Source organism: Onthophagus taurus, chromosome 1 (assembly GCF_036711975.1).
Source record: "Onthophagus taurus isolate NC chromosome 1, IU_Otau_3.0, whole genome shotgun sequence".
NCBI lineage: Eukaryota > Metazoa > Arthropoda > Insecta > Coleoptera > Scarabaeidae > Onthophagus > Onthophagus taurus.
In genome coordinates, this window is record NC_091966.1 from 39,265,370 (window position 1) to 39,290,901 (window position 25,532).

Sequence of the window (25,532 nt, forward strand, 5' to 3'; positions counted from 1 at the left end):
TTGGGGTATTGTATACGCATTTTTACTCTGTTTTTATTTTCTATAATACCTCCCAAATTGTTGTAAAGTTGGTAACCGTAGGTAGGATAACACGCAATTTTGTTATATAACGTTTTGAAACCAACTTACTATGTCAGTTTGACGTTTGAACTTAGATATTCAACTGCTGAGACACCTACAGTATCTTATTTTTATAATACCTGTCAAGCTCAAATTTTTAAAGTTTTTGTTGGTGTTGCCTAGGGTCCCTAGAAAATTATTATTTTATTATTTACAATTATTAAAGTACAAATTTATTGTAAAAACGTGCTACAAACTGATAAAAGTATACAATTAAGTATCAAATTACAATTGTTTAAGTTATAATTATAAAATCGAAAACTAAATTATGACTTTTTGATTATAAAAAAGTTTAAACGTCAATGTGACAGAAGTTTAATCTTACCAACTGTTACCAACTTACATCAATTTGACAGATATTGTAGAAGTTAGTTACAAAATTACGTCTTTTTATCCTATTTTCTATTCAAAATACATTTTGTGTGTATCGAATAAAATAGATTTTTTTGTACAAATTCGAAATTTCGCGAAATGTCGAAAGGGGTTACGCTTTTCTTGGACATTTATATACATTTCATTCTGATACATCTTTAGTTACAAAATAATTTTGTTCTTGGCAATGTTACAGCAAATTTTTACCTTAAATGAACTTGATCTTTCTAAAGATATAAAAACCTTGTTTGATGTGCACTTATCTCGGCTAATTATCTGGTTTGAGATATAAAAAGTAAGTAGAGCAAAAATAACGGTGAAAAAGAAGTGAGGGTGGCCTTACCCAGTTTAATTTCATAAAACGAGAAAATGTGGAGTCTCATACTTCTCATTGCTTAATAATTTGATGTTAATAAAGTAATATGTATTGAGGTAGGGTTATAAAACATTAAATTAAAAAAAAATCGTACCAACTTTATTCAACTTAATTTTCTTACAGTTCATTAAAAGACTAAATATTATAAATATTTATAGTACTTACTGTTATTTAATAGTCGATCACAACAACATAATAATTTTTTATAAAAAAATAAGCAATATCGTGCGCATGTGGTCGTAGTTTGGCTTATTGATTTTGAATTCGCGCCTGCGACCAGTTTAGTTTCATCGACGGCAATTGGTGGCAGCACGGTGCTCGTTCGGTGCTCGGATCCAGTCGTCCTCTGACATCTGTTGATGTTGTTATCAATCCGATTGAAAATGCCTTTAAATCCTTCAAAAATGTTGACGGGGAATCTCCGCGGGGCTCCGTTTCGAATCAATTCCGACCAGTCGAGGTAAAAGACGGCCGCCGTCGTACTTGGACGATAATCGCGCGCGCGTGTGTGTGATCATGTCGATGAAAAATTTAATCAACAACTATAATTCCTCGCCGTTACCAGTTCCCCTGTCGTGGTGGTGATTTTAGGGGATATGGGCGCGAAACCGAGTAGTGCTAACGGGACCCAAAGCCCACGGACTCGGGCCTTCTCAACGAGTAGCAGCTCGGAGGTGGTGGCGGCGGCCCCGGCGGGCTTCCGTCTACTCCGCTCGTTGCCGGGGATGGACGTTTCGAACGATAGGCAACGGGCCAGGTCCCTTTCGAGCGTTCCTGACCTTCACGGGAGTCGCGAAGCGATTGCCATACCAGCTACGGGGGCCTCTTTTGATGCTTCGAATGGTGCAAGCCCCGAAACAGATAGTAGTTCCACCGAGGAGGCTGAAGCTAATTTAAACTCGAACGCCGCCGGTATTGCCCTTGGAAGGGTTTATGCTGCACATTCGTTACCCTCACACATTTGGTCCTTAAATGGTAAGTTTATTTTATTCTTCACTTTTAAATAAATCTTTAAAGTACAATTCCGTAACAAACGGCAGACTGCAAACCGCAAGCGACACTTTAGTGTCAAGATACATGTATCTCCATGACAACCAATAGTGTCGCCTGCGGTTTACGGTTGCGGTTTGTAGTCTAATATCTCGAATTAGAGTGGTAGAAAATAAAAATATTTTACTTCTATTTAGATGATGAAAATGTTTATTTACTTGTGTTACTTGTGTAGCACTACAAGCACCGAAAACACAAGTAAATAAACATTTTCATCATCTAAATAGAAGTAAAATATTTTTATTTTCTACCACTCTAATTAAAATACACGGAGAAAACCATAGCATATTTAATATCTCGAAATTGTACCTTTATTCTGCATGTTATTTATTAATAAGTTGTTTAAATAAAATCAATTCGATTCGTGCTGTTTTAAATTTTAAAAATCTTAGGATTTATTCAAAAGGAAGTTGGCAAGGTAAAACATCTTACATTATTAACTAAAGAATGTATATTTAAACGTATACATGATTCTTAGTGAAATCCCAGTTCGATACATATTCAATCAAGAGGTTTTTTATTCATAACAATACATTATGTAAAATTTTAGCAATCGCGATTTAGGTGAAGGTTGCCCATTATTATTTCGCATTTTCATATCTTTGACCTATACCCTTTCAAAACAGCTTTAAGAATGTCTTTTATTACATTTTTGTTGGTCATCTAAGTATTTTTCTTAACCCAAAGAAAAAATTAATAGGGTTGGTTTATGTAACATGGAGGTAGTTTTATAAATTTTTGTTTTGATTTTGATTAGATTTAATCAAACACACTTAATATCCTTAAGCTAAATACACAAAGATAAAATATAAATCATAGGAAATTGATAATATCAAGCCCCCAAGCGATACTGTTTGCGTAACGAACACTTAAAACTCATTCCGCATTCGATATTGATAAGCTTGTTATATTTTGTGTCATAAAAAACTAATAATGCGTGAAATAATTAAATTGGAATCTTCCTTCTTTTATTAAAACAACATTATTATTATTATTATTTTTAAATTGCGTAATTGAAAGAAATTCGCACAACACTCATTTAGAAATGAATTTAAATTTAAAATATTAAATTATAGAAATTATTAAACCCTGGGGAAAGAACAGAACGAATTAGATTATGCAACAACATTCGTATTCGAAGGATGAATATACATATACATGACAACATGGAAAAAATGGTGGAGCAATATTAAACGGAATTCAAGGAAGTGATATTATACTCAAAGCGGAAACGTTGCACCTGTAAAGGTATTTCAAAACAAAAATTATTTGAAAAAACTTGCAGAAAAAAGTAGGATGGAGAAGAAAGAAAGAATATTTAGGGAGAAGATTTAAGAAGAAACTATCTAAGTTCCGTATTGGTAAGAAGATTCTTATCTTAATAATTTAATAATTTCTACAATGAAAGCTCTCCATGCGAACAGCTCTAATAAGCGGACAAAAATCTTGGAACCAACCCCAAATCTATATTTTCATGTATAAATTTCTTTCCCATAAGCGCACGTTATAATAAACGGACGCTGATACGATTTTTCTTTGTATAACGGGCAAATATTTCGCATAGGTAACCAGACGAACACATCGAAGTAATCGATAGTAGATATTTACCGACATGTATCGGAGATTGCTCGCTTTACGAGTTCCGTTATTAGTTTTGTTCATTTGCATGTAACATACGTTGAAATGGCTTGCACTAAGCAGTTTAGTGCAGATGTTGTGTGTTCGTTGAGGATAGTGTAGTTTAGTGCATTTGCACTCATACTCTTTGTTGGGCCATGCGCAGTACAATTTCGTGCAACCGGTGCAAGTTAATGCAGATTTTGTTGAACCTGCTTTCGGTTAAGTTCAACAGCTGCAGTGTAACTCAGTGTAACAGGAATATTTGGAAAAAATCAAATTAAAATCAATTATTTACGAATATCACCATGTCCAAATTATTTTATTTTTACCTCAGTGCAATAATTTCTTATGGTTGTCTTCACGTGCTTGACAACGCTATAAGATTATTATTATCAATTAATTCTACATCACTGTCGGATGAATCGCTACTAAAAAAAAACATTTAGCGATGATTTCATCCTTTTCCGCGACTATTTTGCCGACAATCTCCTGTTCCTCCATTTCAAATACTATTATACACTTTCTTGATAAAAACCTGTTCGTTGCGACCACGCTTTACACACTTTTCTAACCTGCACTCAGTTGACATAACCTTGCACTTACTTACACTAAATTGCACTATGACGTCATACTAGTGCCATATCGTGCAGAGTAGGGAAGACCCAACGAACAAAGCTCATGATATCGCTAAAAAATTTGAAATCGGGAAACACAAGCGGCTAAAATAGTCAAAGATAAAAAAATATTCGAATGAAACGACAGTCTGGTGTCAGTGTAAAAACGAAGGAAAACTTTTTGAGTAGTGTGGGTTCAAAATTTGATAAATTCTGTTTCGAATGGTTTGTGAAAACTAGAAATCTAAATATTGGCCTATCAGGACCATTTGTAAAGAAAAAAGCAAAGGAAATTGCAGAAAAATTGGAAGTGAGTATTTTTAAAGCTTCTGATGAGTGGTTATAAAAGTGGCGTTATGTTAAAAAATATTGCTTTCAAAGATTTATTTGGCTGTCTGGAAATCAAACAAGAAAGCATGGATGACACGGCTTCTAAATTATCAAAATCTATTGAAATATTAGAAAGCTTGTTGACAATTAGAAATTGTTTAAAAAAAGTTGGATTTCCGATGGATCAAGAAAGTTCAACTGACAGTGACTACGATGTTGAAGATAATTTGCCACTCGCGAGACTAGCTAATTTACATAAATGTAGTAAAGAACTGGGGATAGATAAGGTAAAAACAGCAGTAAAATATTTAACTGTTGATCAATACGTCGATACAGAAGATAAGGACTTAGAATTTTCGGTAGAGACAGAAAATGTTAAAATTGAGGAAGAAGCATTGAATGTAATTTCCAAACTAAAATCATTCGTTATCCGAGAACGATAAAACAGCATATGTATATGTACTTTAATTTGAGTAGTCTTTTCTGATAACAGCTCAATTTACTCCACAACGAACTTTATCAATTCTTTTCTGATAAGTCTGATAAGCGGACAAAAGTAATGGAACCGTCAGGGTCCGCTTATTAAAGCTTTCACTGTATTATTTTAATAGAGTTAACTATCACAGATACGCTGGTAATCTGAGCGTGATACACTGAACTTGTAATCTTGAAAGCAATTTTCTATCTCTACGTCTTTCAAACCTTTGTGGAATAGCTCACCTTGCTCATCATTTACTACACAAAGATTTTTCGGGAAGTTGGCAATTTGGTGCTCATGTTGCAACCAAACATTTTGAAGTTCTCCAAGAGTTGCTGGATTTCGGCGTAATTCTGTGTTTGTGTATTTCCAAGAAAATCTTTAATGTTTTTGAATGCAAATTTCTGACATTGTTCTGATCATCTTTAATGAACTGCCGAATCTATGGACGAAATCAAAAATACCGATCCTTATCTTTTCAAGTGACAAGTTAGGAAATGCCTAAATGAGACACTGGAATTGGTAAAGTCGTTACGAATTGCTTTATAAGACCCAATTTTATATGCAGAGATGGAAATATGATGTTCTTTCTGTCGACGAGTGGCTGATATAGAATGTTTGGATCGCCAGGACTCAGATCAGATCTTGGTGGCCAATACGACTGTACCCAATACTTCCCACGAACTCTGGCCATTTTAAAATAACGTAAACGATCCATTGGTGCATGTGATATCGCAACCAATCAATGTCTCTCTTTATGCCTACATACTCTTCATTCAAATGAAGTGAATGGTCTTGTGGCATTGTGGAGGAAAACATAGAAATTCCTAACTTTTTCATTAAACAATGTACAGGTGTCCCAAATTCGTTGTCCGCATAGGCTATTTCCGGGACTAAGAGATATAAGAAAAGTAGCTGACATGTCATGAGCTCGTTTTTCGAGATCTTTAGATTTTTCAGGGTTTCGAGTTTTCTTTTGAAACTTCAATTAAAACGTGAAGAAACCCTTCTTAAAGGGTGAAGGAATGTTAAGTAAGGTTGTTTTCTTGTGAACACCAATTATAGCGTAAAGGAATGTCGGTTGAAACCCCAATTATACCGTGAAGGAGTGTTAGAATAGGTCAGGTTTTCGCCCGTCAATCATTCCGGAAAATACTCCATCTTTGGTAATACGTGAGATATTCGCGTTTGTCGTTTTCACAAATTTTTCAGTTTTTGGCGATAGGGTAGTTGTTTTTCAAAAACGAGATCATGACATGTAAGCTACTTTTTTGTCTCTTTTAGTTTCGTAGATAACCTATGCGAACAAGGAATTTGGGACAGCTGTACGTTATGGCAACACACAAATCCATCATCATTTCGAAAATATTGCAAAATGTACTTTTTCTTGATCGAAAATAGGATACTATAGCTCCCTTTCAAGTTTTTCTCGTGCAGTCTTGATGCTAACATCTCTGAAGTATAGTTCCAAATATACCAATAGAGTACAGTGCTTAGAGACCTTGTGAGATTAACTTGATTCACCTTGATTCCCAATTTTCACGTTTAAATAATACGATATTATAAATCAATTAGTTTGTTGTTTATGTGTGGTTGATTTGTGATTAACTTCAAATATACTCAATTCAAATTTATGTATGTAAATTGTGATTTTAAACGATTTTTGTCAAAATTGAATACAAAAATATTTTTACCAATTATTTTTTAAGTTGCTATTTTATGAGGTAAACTTTGAACGAATGTTGTAGTTAACCTTTCGATAATAATTATAGTTACTAGACGCTTCGTGCTTCATAGCACTTATTTCCAGCGAACTCGCCTAACTTAAACGTTCTTTTAACTACCAGTTTTGTTTGATAGCGTTTAAACGAAGTGTACTGTTTTTAATATTTTGCAATGACTTTAATGTTTCGATATCAATACGTTCAAGGCTAAATTTTACAACTAATAATAATCATAAAATAATTTATTCGTTAAAGATCAGATATCTAATACTTTGGCCGTGTGTTGGTTGCATGTTGACGTTTCTATTTACGAAATCGTTTCTGATCTTAATGCACAAAATTTAATTGAAATAAATGAAAAATGATTGAAATTAGAATGACGTTAAGAATTATATAATTTCAAGTTTTTAGTGGATAAATGTTTTAAAAGAGTGAAAGATAAATGTTATCCTCCCGTGACATCTAATAAAATAACAGAGTCTAGCGCTGAAATACAATTACAGCAACTTTTAGATATTACAGCATAACGTCTATGTACAACACAAAAGGATGTAATAAGATCGTATCAAAACACCCTCACATTGTTGGGTAAATGGGAATGTGATGAAAGTTTAAATTAATCCAGATATACAAAACTTGAATTCCTGTATTTCTGATGACTCCTTATTTAATAACATTTCATTAGTGCTATTACGTTTAATATAAGTAGAACGAAATATAGGATATAATTGGAAAAATTCTAAACTAAATTCGACTAGATGCTGTAATGTGGTGAAATGTTGTTATAGAACAGAAGCTGACAAAGTAATAAGGGAGGATATTAACGAACTAAAAGAACAAATTAATCAGTTAACTCCTATAAATATAAGGATAGAAGATGTTGATACAAAATTCATTTAAAATTTTTTTTAACGTGAATTTATCTTGCTGTCATCAATTTCATCGTCCCAGGTGAGATATATGCAGCGTAATACTTAAAAAAATGAATAATGGCAAAGCACTTTTTAAGATATTGCGTATAAAAGATCTTTACGCGGATTGTAACCCTTACGGAATAAACCATCCGTTGTATGGAATTTCTTCTTCACCTGTTCTTAAAAGCTGGAGATTAAAAAATGGCAAGCCAGAAGTATTGAAGAGAAGGAAATGTTATATCTAGGAAAAAGCATATTTTGGAAAGGTTATATATACACCATGGTGTTAAATAATAAATTTTATATAGATGATAAGTATTATTTTATTAATATAAATAGGGACATTGAAAATGGAGTGGCGCCTGGACATATCAAAATAACCACAGAGCTGCTGAAAAAGTGGATAAGGTTGGTGCAGGAATCCTTGCCGAAGGATTTTACAAATCGTGGGGAGAAGAAACATAACCAATAGATTTGGAAAAAAGGGTGCATTCTGTCATTACATAAAAGAGGAGACAGTAAAGATTTGTCCAATAAAGAACATTTGAGCAATAAAGATTGCTCAAATTATAGAGGAATAATCCTATTAATTACTGTATTAAATCTTTACGAATATATACTAGACAAAAGATTAAATACTGTTATAGAACCAACATTTTTCGAATCACAAAGTGGATTCAGAAAAAGAAGAGGTACTCAGAATCATGTATTTTACTACAAGACAGTCGACAGAAAAAATGGAAACACAAGGCAGAAATAAGTACATGGTTTTGGGCCTCGAAAAAGCTTTTGATAGAATACCTATAAAGAAAGTATGGCAGAACCTGCAATGTAGAGTAGTTATAAATAAATTAGTAAGGATGATTGAAAGTGTATGTAGGACAAGTACAAACTCTATGATAAGTAATAACAGAAAATTGCCAATAGGATATAATAGGACACCGAAACCTGATGATGGAGTGGTGCTGGCGGGCAACAAGCGGAATCACAATACAACCTAATGGTATGGAATATTGAAAAATCAGAAGTCAAAACTCAGATTAGATTAAGTGCAGTACTTTAAATACCTGGGAACAATGCTGAAAGACAACCCATGAAACGAAAAAGAAATTAATGAATGGGTGGTAAAAGCATTAAAATTATACTTCACTCTGAATAAGAACTTTATCAACAGATTTAGAGAAAAGTAAGATTCAGGCTATAGAGATGAAGTTGAGCCATGTCTTAGGAGTAACCAGAATCGATAAAATGAAGAACAGGGAATGTACTCTTTATAAGCTCTCAGACATTATCAATTGGATTCATGTCGGGGCTATTATTCGGCCAAACCAACTGAAGAATATTTTGCTCTCGTAGATACGTTTGAACTAAGCGAGCATTTGTGGCAGGGAGCTCCATCTTGCATAAATATCCCGATTTGGGAATCATTCTCTGACCTGCGGCATCAAATAGTTTGCTAAAATTTCAAATGTGCTCTCATCGCTGAACCAAACCTGTAGAAACACAAGAACATGGTGAACATTTCAGAAATTGAAGTAAAATAAGAAACTGGAGAAGTAGGAACTCTTTGGGACTCCTTTAAGAGGGATTCTTATTGATATATACGAGTGATTCAAAATCCCAATTACTATTAAGATTGTAAAATATTTCTAGCATTTCTTGGTTGAGCTTTGGTTATTACAAGATTTTGTATTTTTGATTCTTCAACATCTTGTTTCAAGCTTTCTTCAAGATAAGGTTCCTAAACGTCATCATTTTTATCTCCACATCAACATCAATATGTTTATTAAACAAGAATTTTTAAAATCCAGCTTTCTTGAAACAGAAATGATTTTCTCAAACAAGTTTTCCTGGCAAAGTGCATAGCTTGCAATAAATTTATTTCCCGTGGAATTTCTTCTTCTATGCATTTCAATATTTGCTTTACATCGAACTTACCAGAAAAAGGTTCAGAATTTTGAATAATTCGTTGATCAGGAATTTATAAAAGTTGTTAACTTGGGAATGTTGTTATGATTTCAGCAATTATCAAACATAACAACCATTCTAGAAAGATAGTAGAAGTCATCTAGGAGTTTTTCTTACTCTTATAATTTCGCGCGAGTGTCTTAATATTTTTGAAACATCTTTATTTCTTTGATTTTCCAATCAAAAGCAATGATAGTTTTTCTGATATGTCCAACTTTACGTGTTCTTTATTGTGTTTACTGCCAAAATGATAGTTATGGTTGAAGCAAGGGCTGACAAAAGATTTTTGTTAATACATTTAACCGTAAATATGAGGTTTTTATATTAAAAGAATATTGTGTGCAAATTGGGTTGTCTATATATCAGTTTTTCTATTTAATTAAATTGTATGTCATGTTTAAAGAAAAAATTTTATAACATTTTAAAAAAGCGTTGTACCGTTACACAACTTACTCAGCAGAATGTGTATAACAAAGGCAGCGATTTACATGAAAATGTATAATGTGGAGGATCGAGATTCAAATCAGAATACGCTGTGTCACCGAAGTGCACATTTTAATCCCAAGAGTAAAGTTTCATCTCCGGGATTACAAAGGACTTTAATGTTGCGCAACACATTAAAACTTACGTATTAAATTAAAGTTTTTGCAATGCTTTTAAAAAGTACCCTTTTAATTATAAAAGTAATACTTACAAAAATGAATTATAAATTATTGAAGCTAGTAACACCTGAGTTTATTGTAATTTTGAGTAATTTCGTTTTCCGCGAAACCAATCGATTTTTCCATTCAATTCCAATGTACCGTTTAAATTTACGTTTGCGGTAATGAATTTAATCGTTCCACAGAATTAATCGACTGTATATTCGGTTGCATATAAACCGAAAATTACGGACTGCGCCCCGGTTATTTATGCGGACAGCTTTATGAATTATCGCCATTGGTCGGTCATGGTGTGCTTCTTCGTCTTCGTTAAATTGCGCGTACGAAAACCGAGATCCGATTGCTTCGATTAACAGACAAAGCGGATCTGGAAATATTTACTACAGAATATGACTATATTTACCGACTAAGCGCTTATCGAGGCGATAAATCGGTATGGCAATAAAATATGACTGTTACCCGGTTATTTTATGACGACGAGACTGGAACGGCCATAAAACATGTACACTTTGCATTTTATTTTGTGTAACGTGTGCCTAAATTGGTTTTGATGTGGTTTAAATCAACAAATATAACCTATAAATAGTTGTAAAATGTTAAAACTTGTATATTTTTTATTGAAGTAAAATTAGAACTAACACTAGACCTAGAACTAGAAACTTTCGGGTTTCGTCTCTTAAGATGGCTACACCTGAATGTTTCTACTTCTAGGTCTAATGTTAGTTCTAGTGACAATGGTAGGTAGCGCTAATTAGCACTAGATATCGCTATGTTGTATATTTTTATGGAACTAAAACTAATAATACTAGTAAAACTCTACATAGTAATAGTACTAGTGTAAAACTAGAACTAACACTAGACCTGGAACTAGAAAGTTTCGGATTTAGCCGTGCGTCTTCAGACTAGTGTTAGTTCTAGTTTTAATTGTTATTCAGCGCTAGATTGTTGTATATTTTTATTGAACTAGAACTAACACTAGACCTAGAACTAGAAACATTCAAGTTTTGCCGTCTTAAGAGACGTACGGCTAAACCTGTATGTTTTTAGCTTTCGGTTTAGTGTTAGTTCTAGTTTTAATAGTTATTCAATCCCTGGAATTCGGCCCTAAACTTTTCTTCTATTCAAATGCCAGCCTTTACAAATCCACTCCTATATGAAGGACCAATTTTGTCTCATATTCATAGTTTTGAGTTCCTTATAGTATGTATAAGACATACATACCTTGATATCAAAAAATTTTACATTAATTTTTTTATGATAGAGGAAAGAAAGAAATTTCAGAAATCGGCCAAAGCCACCCAATGTATATAGGAAAGGGGAGGGTATGCTTCCGCATACAGCATCTAGGCCCCAACGGGCCCCTTCCATCCTCCTGCACTCTCTCCGGCTACATCAACCAGCCTTAGGAATTTCCGAAAGCTGGGATACAGTTCAGAGGTGTGTTCTTGATACCATCTGTGCTCGGCCATTCCTCTCCGAAGTCTCTCATTCTGAGGTCTTGCAGAGTGGGGCTCTCTTCACAAAAGCGACAGAGAGGACTAACAGCAGGCTTAAGGTTATAAAGATGCTTGTTTGCCTTACAGTGACCCGTGACGAGTCCCGTTACAGTTCGTAGAGCGTTTCTACCAAGCCTTACGAAAGACAAGGCTGCTGCTGAGGAATAACGTAATACTTCCTCAGACAGATGGCAGCCCTTAACCCTGTCCCACCAGTTCCTAACCTTTTTGTGGGTAAAATCTTTAATTATCTCAATCTGAGTTGATAAGGATGGAGCGATTATCGGTTTAGGCGAACAGGGCGCTCGCTTGGCAGCCCTTTTGGCAAGCCTATCAGCGTGCTTGCTACCTGAACAAGTCGAGTGTCCTTTTATCCATTGAAGTATAACACAGTTATGCACTGCGGCCTTCTCCAATATCAGATCACAATCCATAACAAGTCCTGGGGTAATTGTTATTCTACTCAGAGCTAAAATAGCTTGTCTACTGTCAGTGTAAATTGTGAAACTCTTACCTTCCAAGTTGGATCTGACAATAACGTCAACGGCAAGTTGTATGGCGATTAACTTCGCCTGTATAACGGTGGTACTTTTACCTAGAGGTTCAGATACGTGGAGTCGGAGATCGTAAGAGAAGACTCCGGCTCCAGCTCATTCCCGTCTACTTGAACCATCAGTGTAGTTTTAAGGCTGTTTTTTACCTCTACTTCTGTGGAACTTGGGTGGATGAGATATTTCTTCGTAAAAATGTGTTGTAGGGGTGTGAAGTCCGTTTTACATTCTAGAATTGGTGAGTAATTCACCATTTCATTCCAGAGAATGGCATTTTTACTATCTCTCTCACCCATTAGAATTCCTGCTGCCCGCAGTCGAATCATGGTTCTGTTCAGACAGGCAAGTGTCTGTACTTTATTAATGGATGTAGACTTGTAAGGTCTTTGACCACCATACTATTGCACCATATGTATATGCATAGGTCGGATTACAGCCGTATAAATCCAGAAGGCATTTTTAGGTGACAAACCCCATGTCTTACCTATAGCCCTCCGGCATTGACCGAATGCAACGTACGCTTTTTTTACTCTATTATCCTAGGTGAGCTCTCCATGTCATTTTATTGTCCAGTATGATACCCAGATATTTGACTTCTTTTGACAAAACCAATGGAGTATTAGCAACGGATGGCATTCTGGGCTTGTCATACTTCCTCATCCGTGTGAAAAGAATCAACTTTCACAAGCAACCCAAGTTTACGATATTAGTTCTAGTGAAAAATAGAACTAACACTAGTGTGAAATAGTAGTTGCTTACCTATGCGTGACATCACGAACGGGCCTTCGAGTTGTGCAGAATGAATTTGTATGCATTAAAATTATTTATTTAAACAGTTTAAAGTGCAAATTAAAAATTTTACAAATATTCATATTTATTTCCGTATTACTCTGTTATATTGAGGTTTTACCCTAATACGTTAAAGTTTTCCAACTCTATTCAGAGGAATAAAATTAATTACACTTGAAGTTGTAACTTGTTGTTAGTTGTGCTTCCAACTATGCAAATGTAAAATCATTTAACCGTAATAATGTTGCTGTCCGTATTTGCACGCAAGCATTCAAGGATAGTTAGCGTATTAAATAGCTAAACTTGGTTAAAATAAATTCTGAATTATCTAATTTTAACTTTGAAATTGTTTAGTTATTGAACAATTAAAGTTGAGTAAAAGTGTTTAATTAAGATATTTGTTTAATTTTATTTAAAATCAGGATTATGGCCTTGCAACTTTTATCGTGACGATTCAAGCTATCAGAAACTGTGCCTTTCCGGAAACAATGGTATTGTTTGTTTCTTCCTTTATTAACAACGCACATTGTTACTTGGTTAATGTTTTTGTGAAGTAAGAGAATTCACATGCATTATCATAGCGTACAATATTTATGTATTCATTTATTTTTATGCGTTTGTTCATTTCGCTATCGATTTTTGCAACTGTATTTATCACAAAATCTACTCCCATAATTTCAAATTCTGACACAAAACCTTTGTTTCATTTTACAATGTGGCATAAAAGGTAAATTACATAGATCCTCCTAACAAAGACACACACGTTCTAATTAACAATTTCATATTGCAATTGTCACGGTCAGGGAATATTTTAGACCGTCCGTCTTTGTTCGAAGCCGCAATCCAACAATATAAATAGCGACGAGGAGGACTGGAAGAGGTCAACATCGTTTGAATAGTGCGCCGCCGGATTTAGATTTGCATAAAGAAACGGCAGCTTCAGATTCGGGCCCTCTTCTCTTTCTCTATCTCTCGGCACACACACAAAAGAGTGCAAATTTAATACGAGAATCGAGGTGCAACCTCTTTTGCACTTGTACAAACATTCCTTCTGCAGAGTTTATGTGAACAAATGAAGTTGTCACAACTGGATATTGTTAATCATCGAGACACTGCACCTTTAAAATCATATATTGGAATGAATGGTGGTGGTCAAAATGTATAACTCGAAAAAGGGAAACAATTTTTGTGATGCACGCTATTTCCTGAAACGTTCTAATTATCTTAAATAAATGATTCGATCGATGGTCACTTTTGCTTTTGTCAGAGATTGTTGACCTAAAGGAAATATATTTATATGGAACTATTTTCTTTAAACTTTCATCTTGAAATCACTTCTGATGAAAACTTAAAACCGCAACTCTTAAATTAGACGAGATACATTGAGAGCAATCATCGAGCACTTAACGCTCGGAAACATATCGTTTAACACACGGACACATCTCTTGAAACGTAGTTTCCCATCTGGGGATAAATATAGCCGGTTTACAAAACTAGTTCGCCACTATAACCGACGGCGTGTGAAAATATAATTTCCCATAAATCTGTCGCGGTTCGTCGACAACGAACGCGTCGCGTTGTATTGAAAATTTAAACATGCCGTCAGTTGCAGCCGTAAATTTTGATTTATAAACGAAGACGGATCGCCGTCGGACATAGATTTCTTTGGTGTACATGAAAAATCTTGAAATTTCCTACTAAATCAAACAATCGTTAAGAACAAAAACTTCCTTTCTACTTTAGTATCCCCATATAAGCCTCTTAAAATTGTAACATTTTTCGTAAATTAGGTACGAACAATAAATACACTTAATTGTAATAATCATTGTATACGTTTTAAATCAATCACAATTAAGTGTTTAATTTTTTTGTAATTACAATCGCAAAATGTGCAATGATTTTGAGCGATTTGCAAAATTGTGTATACGCTTTGTAAACGTTTCCCGTGGATACGTGCCAATTTTGGGAATGAAAATATGTCCAGAACGTGGCATATTCCATTGTTTAGAGGAAATTGTTTTAGCGTTAGCTCATCATAGTTTTTTTTTTGCAAACTTATTTATAACTGATTAATCTAAATAAATGGATATTATTTTTAATGTATTAAAAACCACATTACCAAATAAAATATGAATATGGTATTGTATGTTATATGATTTAAATAGGATTAAATTTGATTAAAAGAAGCAATTTCTTTTTAATGCAACTGCGTAAGTTGCATTGATATATTTCTTGAAAACCAAGGAGATTCACTGCAATGATTTTTGTAAATATTGGTGTTGAATGGATTAGACAGATAGCTATCGGTCTCATATTAGTTGGGTTTGGTCGTTGAGATCTTTGAGTTATTCTTTGAACCCGTTGATCTCATAGCTCTCGAATAAATTAAGTTTGTTGCTCTTAGGTTATTGGTAAAACGATGTTATCTGAATTAAAATCATGGTTGTAAACCAGAAAATGGGTTCCAAGTCTCGAGTTGTCGTTAAATTTGTTCTTTTAATCTTTGTCTTATCATTCTGCCAGTTCGAGCAATGTAAGTGGCGCCGCATATTTCGCATTCTTATTGGAATACGAAATACTTTACTGTTATCCGGTTTGTTCATCTTATCTGTCAAACTTTCTATTTGATTTAATATGTTGTTATTTCTTTTGAAGTTTTGATACATATTATATTTTTTAAAGATGTTATTGTTGTGTTATTAGAGATGTGTGTTATAATCTGAAAGAAAAAAGTTTTCAACGATAGTTTATAAGTTTTAATTTCTTGAGCCTTATAATATGTGCATGTATAGTCCATACCATGAGTAACGCGAATGACTTAGCGCTTAAATTCGATTAAAGCATTGTTTGAAAAGATAGGCAACCAAATACACGTCGAGTTATGTGTGACCTTAACAAGGAATATATTAATCATAAGAAAGGAACTTTATATTAATTGTACACCAAATGTTATCACATCATCTTGTTGTATACTCTCGTAATTTTATTATAACAAGTTCCTGTACACCATTTCTTTCACCACTTCATAATTTCCTGTTCCGAGTATGCTATATATTTTGCTCAATCTTCAGCTTTCTTGGTTATGTTTTTATTTTAAGAATTTTAGGTTAGGTACATAAAGTATTCACTACTCAAAATCCACAGTGTGGTGTTCCTACAAAAATAGTCAACAAGTCACTAACTTGCCATAAATTCTGTGACAATTTTCTTTGTTTTTCTATGGGAGGTGTTTAATCGTTTTCGAATAACAAAGTTGTTATTTTCAAGGAAACTTGGTTTTATCAATATAATCTTGTTTATTCATGATTTCAAGTTTTACATTTTGTCTGCTTTTGTAATTGTCTGTTGTGTAATTGCTAAGGTTGTTGTCCTTTATCTTGTTCTTTATATCTTTTGACATTAAATTTTCTTTTGTGGAGTTTGTATTTAACTTGTTATTATCCTTTTGTGTATTTCTTTTTTCAGACTTATTAAAAAGCTAGATCACTTCGCAAATCATTATTCCGATATAAGTCCGAGGTTTGTTGTTTTAGGAACTGTAGGGTACTTGATAAGTTCGTGATTCTGATGTGAAAGGTTGTTTGATGTTCCAAACGTTCCATTATGGATTTCTTATTTGTATCCCTATTCCCATTTTCTCTCAAATGTAACATTTTTCGTTATTTGACCTTTTTGCTGTTTCCTATATAATTGATGATTGTGGGTTTTAGCCTTATATATAATATGTAGTCAATTTGATAAAATGTTATACAGTGTGTTAATTAATTATCGCACACGATGTCATCACTGCAAGTATGCAACCAATATCACAGTATACGCGATTTTCGTATTGTAATCCAATACTGTGATATTGGTTGCATACTTGCAATGATGACGTCAGAACGATAATTAATTAACACACTATATATTCGAGTAGGTTTACTAGATCCAATTTACTGTATTGTTTATTAATAATATATTATTTTATTATTAACATATTTTTTCATAATTTGATTTATATAGATTTGTAGGAATCCTTTCGGATGTTTATATTTGGTATAATTAAGTGTAAAGTTTTAGAAATTAATGCTTTCAATAATCAATTCGTTCCTGATAGTGATTTATTTATAGTTGCGGATGAAAGAAATGCGTACTTGCTGATTCATAATGAGTTTGTTGTGCATCATATTGGTATCAATTTTATATATAAATAAAACAAGGAAATGCAATACTTAATACATTTATAATACGAATTACACGAAAAATTGGCAGTTTCACTAATGTTTTTGTTAATTAATTTTTCATAATAATTGATATTATTGTAACAAGTTCTTATCTAATCAGTCGTTAAAAATAGACAAAGTACATGATGGCAAACTATACACAATAACCCGACTTTACTTAAATGTTTGTGTTTCTTTTTCCGTAAATATTTTGTTTACTAATAATTTTCAAGGTTTCTTTTACGCCATTACCACTTCCTTTATATGTTTTTATTATTTTTTTTTTGCGTTTTTAATCTAACAATAAGTACTTCTTAAAGATGCCATAAATACTCAAAAACACTTCAATTTAATATAATCCCTAAATAAACGATTAAGTTCATTTTGTTTACCAAAGTTTCTTTTACGCGATTATTATGACTTCTTTTTATATGTTATTATTTTGATGTTTTTAATCTCGCAATAAGTACTTCTTAAAAGGATGCCATAAACACTTAAAAACACTTCAATTTGATATAATCCCTAAATACAAGATTAAGCTTGTTTTTGTTTATAATTTAGTACCATAATACTAATAGTCGCAATATTATTGCAAGATAGGGATTTATTGGGTTTATCGTAAATGAGCAACACGTTCAGGTATAAACACTTAACACATGTAAAAATAACGTTGATAAATTCAATTTATTTTGAAATTAAAAATTAATTATGATGCTTTGTTTTTAATTGTTATCAAAAAAAAATCATAATAAGGACAGTAGAATCTAACAGGACTGCTACATCCATTGTTGTGACCACGCACACTACGTCACACCATTTTCCACTCCCAGTCAGCTGTTAATGTGTTCTATGCGTTTGTTGTGTATTTTTAGAGATTATATCGTATATCGTAGACATCACATATTCATATTTATAAACATATTAATGTTTATCATATAACCTCTAAAAACACACAGCAAACGTATAGAATTCAATGACAGTTAACTGGGCGTGGCAAAAAGTGTGACGTAGAGTGCGGGCAACTAACTGTGGCAGTCCAGTTAGATTCTACTGTCCTTGTAAAAAGCCAATAAAATTTCCTGTTAATCTTGCAAATTTTACAACAAACTAATAACTAAGACATTTTAAACTTTTAAGTATAACTTAATAAAACAATTTTTATTTTCGAAAAATTCTTTTGTTCCACTCTATACAGTGTCCGCCAAAATGTCAGCAACACTCAGCTCAGCTCATTAAGATCCTAATCTTACCCTGTCAAATGGTTTGGTGAGGACTATAATGATAATAATAAATGCGGACTTTTCATATTCTATCCGAGGCTTAATAATTTTTATTATATCAACTTGAAGCTGGTTATGATATTGTGGCACCTCGATCTCATGCAGCCTTGGTTCGATTAGATAGAATTACAGACGTCAATGGTTACGATACAACTAATTACGTTCCATTTACGGTAAACAAAAGCATTCATAACTGCTAAAAGAATATGATAATTAAAAGAAGTTGAAAACAAAAAGCCCTAGACATCAACAATCCTTATCAAAGTCAACCTATTTTTTACATAGAATTTTAAGATGTAATAAAACCATAACATTCTATTTAAAATAACTTTAAATATTTTAGATCGAAAGATTAGGATGAACATCCCATATTAAGAAAATTTCAAAAACCTAGGATCCAAAATAAAGAGGGTGTTGCTAACTTTTTGGCGAACACTGTATATAGATAATAGTAAATTGAGATTTAACAACGAAATTTGTTGTTAATAATTTAATTTAATTTTATAATTGTTGTGATTGCGCATTAAATGCTTTCAAAACACCTTAATTTTTTGAATACGTAAAACCGTAATTGTTTGATTCGATTTTAAACGCTTGCAATATAATTGTTTAGAAATATCTAGAAATATCTATAATTTATTTGTTATATCCGATATTTACGACGTTAACACACCGTTTAGTTAATCCTTTGCTTTTTTAATCATAAAAAAGCCTAAAAAATACGAGTCTTAAAAATAAACTTCCCAAATATTTATAATCATATTCAATTTACGTTTTGATAAAACAACAAAGTTATATTCCAACGTAAAAGTGTGTACCACATAAACAAAAACTGATACGATCTTTGTCGTTTACGGCTCACGCGTTCATCATAATTGTTGACGCAGACGTTGGTTGCACTCTGTTTTACTGAATTTACATTGAAAATGTTCTACCGAGTGTAAGACAAATATACAGGATGGATTAATACAATAAGAGTTTTTTTTTGACGAGTGCTTTAATTAAATAACTGTTTAATAAATTTAACTGTATAAATAATTAAGAATCAAACATTTTAGATTGTTATTGTTGTGATTGAACTCATAGAATCACTTTATATACAGGGTGAGTTATTAGTATCCCGGCGGTCGATAGTTACTAAACCATTTAAAAAACAAAAAAATATGTTATACAAAAGTTGTTTGACTCATCACTTTCTATTGCGTAAAATTGTTTTTACTTATACAGGATGTTCAATTTAAGCATAACGGAGAGTACGTACATTTATTTAAACGGAATACCCTGTATATTTGATCATATGATGAATACAATTAAATTTGATTATACAATCGTATATGTTACTATTTCACAGCGTTCATAGTTCCTGAGATATTCAATTGTTCTTCCAAAATGTGCCTATTACTGGATCTTTTTGAAAACGATTGAATTGATCACTTGAAAAACATCAAAAGTAACAAAGCTTTATGAACACGCTAATATATAATAGATATACTATTGGCTTTGACTATTATCTGACATAGTTTCAAGGCAAAATTGGAAAAAATGTTTTTACATCGTTTTTAAAAAGATCCTGCAATGGACACAATTTGGAAAAACAATTGAATATCTCAGGAACTATGGATGCTATGAGTTAGTAAGATTATTTAAACAAATTTAATGCTATTCATAATATGATAAAATATATACGTTGATTTATTAGCTCACCATCAAACTTTGACATATGATAGCTAATCCAATTACATTTTTTTAAAACACGTAAATATTACAAATATTGTTCAAAATAGCCTCCTTCTGCTAGAATACATGCTTTACAACGACGAATTAAAGAGTTCTTCAGCCGAATTAAAATGTCTGGTTGATTTCTTATTTCAGTAGCAGCCATTTGTATTCTGACAAATTTCTGACAAAGCGTAAATGGCGAATTAATATATTACACTGTTCAAAAGACCTGAAAATATTGAGAATTATACTGACCAACCTCAAAACTGTCAGAAAAAGTTGATAATTATATTGGCCTAACTGTACATTGTCAGAAAATGTTCACCATTATGCTGATCAAACTCAAAACTGCCAGTAAAAGGTGATAATTATATTGACCAAACTCTAAAGTGACGGAAAAGGTTGATAATTATGCTGAACAAACTATACACTGTCAGAAAATGTCTGGAATTATACTGACCAACCTCAAAACTGCCAGAAAAAGTTAATAATTATATTGGCCAAACTGTACAGGGTGGTTCAAATTCGATGTCCGAATAGGCTAACTCGGAAACTATAAGAGTTAGAAAAAAAGTAGCTTACATGTCATGATCTCGTTTTTCGAGAAATTGCTAATGCCGAAAACCTCAAAACATGCTTCACAACTACGAATTAAAGAGTTCTTCAGCTGAATTAAAATGTCTGGTTGATTTCTTATTTCAGTAGCAGCCATATGTATTCTGTTTAATAACTGTTCTCGTGTGTTTATTTCCACTTGGTACACAATTTGTTTCATTTGACCCCATAAGTTGAAATCCAATGGATTAAGGTCGGGGGATCTAGGTGGCCAAAAACGGACCATTATTACCAATCCACTTGTTTGGAAAATATTGGTTTAATCACTCGATAACTACTCTTCCGCGATGAGGTGGGGCACCATCGTGCTGGTATCATATATTTTGAATTACAGTAAGAGATATATCTTCAAGTAAATCAGTAAGTCCATCAAGTCTATGCAAACCTAGTAAATTGTTGTTAAATATTCCACCCCAAAGGTTGATGTTGAAACGTTGTTGAAATTTTCTTGGTCTAATCGCATGCGGATTTTGTAATGCCCTGATATGTTCATTATGGGAATTATTTATACCATCTCGTGTAAAACATGATTCATCTCTCGAGAGAGAACATTTGAAATGAAGTCATTATTTTGGGCATGTTGCTGCAATAACCATTCACAAAATGCTAACCGTTGCTGATTATATCCTGGCTGTAGAGCTTGAACATTCTGTTTACGATACGTATGAAAGACTTCGCGGTTCAATACGCACCATGCAAAATTTTGACTTACATGTATGTTGTGTGCTATTCTTCGAGTGCTGATTACAGCTTCTTCATCCTCTACATTAACTACATGTGGTCGAATAGCTTTTACTGGAGCAGGACTAAGTGTTTCTCGAAGTCTTCTGAAAGAATCGCTAAAAACTGAATAATATGGCAAATGACGCTGTGGAAATCTTTCTTGACTTGTCGAGCATTTCCATTGCAAAAATATGAAAATTATATCAGCATACTCTTCAGTGCTATAAGCGTACATTTTGTGTTTCTTCTTGTATGTAATAATTAAACCTTACAGTAAACTGACATATTGCAATGACAACTTTGTTTTTGTTGAATGTTTGATTTTACTGACTATTAATAAATTTGCTGCAGAAAACTTTAAAGTGTTATAATTGAAGTAGGACATATGTTCATTAACATTTTTTTTGGTACTTGGATTAGCTATCATATGTCAAAGTTTGATGGTGAGCTAATAAATCACCCTGTATAGGGTGTTCCATTTAACAAAATTTACATACTCTCCGTTACGCCTAAATGGAACATTCTGTATAAGTAAAAATAATTTTAGAAAATGGTGAGTCAAACAACTTTTGTATAAAACATTTTTTTCTTTCTCAAACGGTTTAGCGACGATCGTTCGTTGGGTTACTAATAACTCACCCTGTATAAGTATTAAAAAAACGAAGTGCACGCGGTGGGGCAAAAGAGTACCTACACGGCGCCGGGTCCGGTTTATTTTAAAACCACACTCCGTGTATACCTCTAGTCACACACGTTGCGACCTATCTTTAACCAAGAGATAACGAAACGACTCGGACCGTTTCGAGCCGACAAACAACAGTACCATCGAGTCGTTCCTCACGTTAACCTCGAACGTGCAACTCTTTCGCGTCGTTGTTTTTCTCGTTTTCTTTGCGAAAATATATTAAGACTCGGAAACAGCCATCCTCGTGGGTCCGGTTCGTTGAGAAACGGTTCGAACACGCCTTTTCTGCAAGGTCACAGATACTTCTTTAGTTGTTGGTTTTCCTTTCGGAACGTTCGGTGTTTGTGTGCGATCGTTAGATTTATGGATTTTCACTCGCCGGAAAAGTGGTAACTTTACTCGTTCTCGTTCTTCAGCATCGAAGTACCCTCTTCCGGTTATTGCTATTTGACCCTCGTCGATATTTTCTGTTGAGGTACTTACGTTGAGAGGAGTTTCAAGATGGGACAAAGCGTGTCCTCAACGTCGCATCATATACGACATACTCAAAAACCAACAGGTGAGTTAGATAAGAATCGAGATTTTCACTTAAAAATAATCCGATTTCATTATTAAAAAAGTATATAAGTCTTTTTTTAAGCTTAACACGCGTAGTTTGTTAAAGTTAATAATTGTTATGAATAATAATGAACAAACTTGATTTGAAACGATAAAAATAGACGCATTTAAATTCTTTGAAAAGACTGAAACATAATTAAAACATTCATATCATCGAAAAGAATTTGAACGTTTATTTCCACAAAGGATGATAGTGCAAGTATGATGATAATTCAAATACTTTGAGGGGTATTTAAAACGTATTTTTTTGTGTGAGTCACTGTTTTAATACTATACGATGGAACTTAGCCTATATGTGACGTGGTGATAGTAACTGCACCTATTTAATTACACGGTCATATATTTTATTAAATAATTAAGTAATTGCGTAATGTAAATAGTCGATTAGTTTGTTGTTTAAATGTCTTAATTATATTTATGTTTCCTGGAAGAAATTCTTAAACTAGACTTTCTAATAATAATGATCAATGTTTTTATTGCATGTTTACATCTTGTAAGTATTTGCGTTTAACATTAAATTTAATTTCACATACGTTTAGAAATAAAACAGTAAAATTGAATTTACTTTTTCTACTATAATAAAGATTGATATCTACTTGCCACTAGATGGCTCTTGATAATAGATTAATAATTTAATCTTAATAAAGATACTAATGATTTTGTTTCAATATGCAACTGTGTTGTATCTCAAAATAAATCCTGCTAACTTTCGAATGGTCATAGTGTTTTACCTCTACTGTATATCTTAAAGTTATTTCTTCTATTTTTATAAAAACTCTATAAACTACTACTCTAATACAACGAAATTTCTGCCAAGGCATAAACGAGGAAAATATATAAAATTATATTGCTTAAAATGCCAGAATATTTCTAGATTAATGTTGTCCAAACTCTCACTGTCACAAAATGTCCAATATTATACTGAAATATCTAGAATAATACTGGAAAAACTTTAAAATGTTAGAAAATGTACAAGTTTGTACTGGTCAAATCCCAAACAGCTAGAAAATGTCTGGATTTATGACAAGAAAACTGTAAGAACTGTAACGAATTGATAGGTATTTTCTAATAAGAAATTGACGGGAAATTTTAAGGCATTAGATAATGCGAAATGCCACAAAATGTCTAGAATGATCTTGGCCAACCTCTAAACTGTCAGAAAATGTCTAGATTTAAACTGGTCAATTTTTAAACAGCCAGAAAATGTTTGGAATTATGGTTAACCTATGACCTGCTAGAAAAATAACTGTAATGAATCGATAGACAATTTCTGAAAAAGCGTAAATGGCGTATTAATATATTACATTGTTCAAAAGACCTGAAAATGTTGAGAATTATACTGACCAACCTCAAAACTGTCAGAACAAGTTGATAATTATATTGGCTTAACTGTACATTGTCAGAAAATGTCCAGCATTATGCTGATCAAACTCAAAACTGCCAGAAAATATTGATAATTATATTGACCAAACTCAAAACTGCCAGAAAAAGTTCATAATTATATTGGCTTAACTGTACATTGTCAGAAAATGTCCAGCATTATGCTGATCAAACTCAAAACTGCCAGAAAATATTGATAATTATATTGACCAAACTCTAAAGTGACGGAAAAGGTTGATAATTATGTTGGCCAAACTATACACTGTCAGAAAATGTCTGGGATTATACTGACCAACCTCAAGACTACCAGAGAAAGTTGATAATTATATTGACCAAACTCTAAAGTGACAGAAAAGGTTGATAATTATATTGGCCAAACTATACCCTGTCAGAAAATGTCTGGGATTATACTGACCAACCTCAAGACTACCAGGGAAAGTTGATAATTATATTGACCAAACTCTAAAGTGACAGAAAAGGTTGATAATTATATTGGCCAAACTATACCCTGTCAGAAAATGTCTGGGATTATACTGACCAACCTCAAGACTACGAGAAAAAGTTGATAATTATATTGACCAAACTCTAAAGTGACGGAAAAGGTTGATAATTATGTTGGCCAAACTATACCCTATCAGAAAATGTCTGGGATTATACTGACCAACCTCAAGACTGCCAGAAAAAGTTGATAATTATATTGACCAAACTCTAAAGTGACGGAAAAGGTCGATAATTATGTTGGCCAAACTATACTCTGTCAGAAAATGTCTGGAATTATACTGACCAACCTCAAAACTGCTCGAAGAAGTTGATAATTATATAGGCCAAACTGTTCACTATCAGAAAATGTCAAGGATTATGATAATCAAACTCAAAACAGCTAGAATAAGTTCATAATTATACTGGCCAAACTGTGAACTGAGAGAAAAGGTTCATAATTATGTTGTCCAAAGTATACTCTGTCAGAGAGTTACCAGAATGTTTATTGTATGAAAATAATAAAAAATGTTTTATTCGAAGTAGCACCATCGCTATACAGTGTCCGCCAAAAAGTCAGCAATACCCGTTTTATTTCTGTTCCATCGCATCTACATTTCTGAAAAACCACTCTGTATAAGATTCTCTGATATATTTAATATCATTTGAAGAGTAATCTTACCAAGTTAGAGCTTTCTTGAATAAATATTGTCTGAGCTATGGGGTTTTAAAAGCATGGTGAAATTTACCAAACAAAAACTTAAAATCA

The 25,532-nt window shown here is 33.0% G+C and overlaps 1 protein-coding gene across 2 annotated transcripts in view; it reads left to right on the forward strand.

Moving 5' to 3' along the window:
- The first annotated feature begins 1,186 nt into the window (after nt 1-1,186).
- Nucleotides 1,187-25,532, forward strand: part of LOC111416325 (E3 ubiquitin-protein ligase ZNRF1) — a 72,230-nt gene continuing 47,884 nt past the window's right edge. The window contains exon 1 of one of the 2 annotated variants that reach the window (XR_002706529.2): nt 1,187-1,843. Coding sequence is in view for 1 of the 2 variants with exons in the window: in XM_023048296.2 (XP_022904064.1) it covers nt 1,465-1,843 (379 nt within the window). In the remaining variant the exon portion in view is untranslated. The remainder of the gene's footprint in view (nt 1,844-25,532) is intronic. The other variant, XM_023048296.2, reaches the window with a different exon arrangement.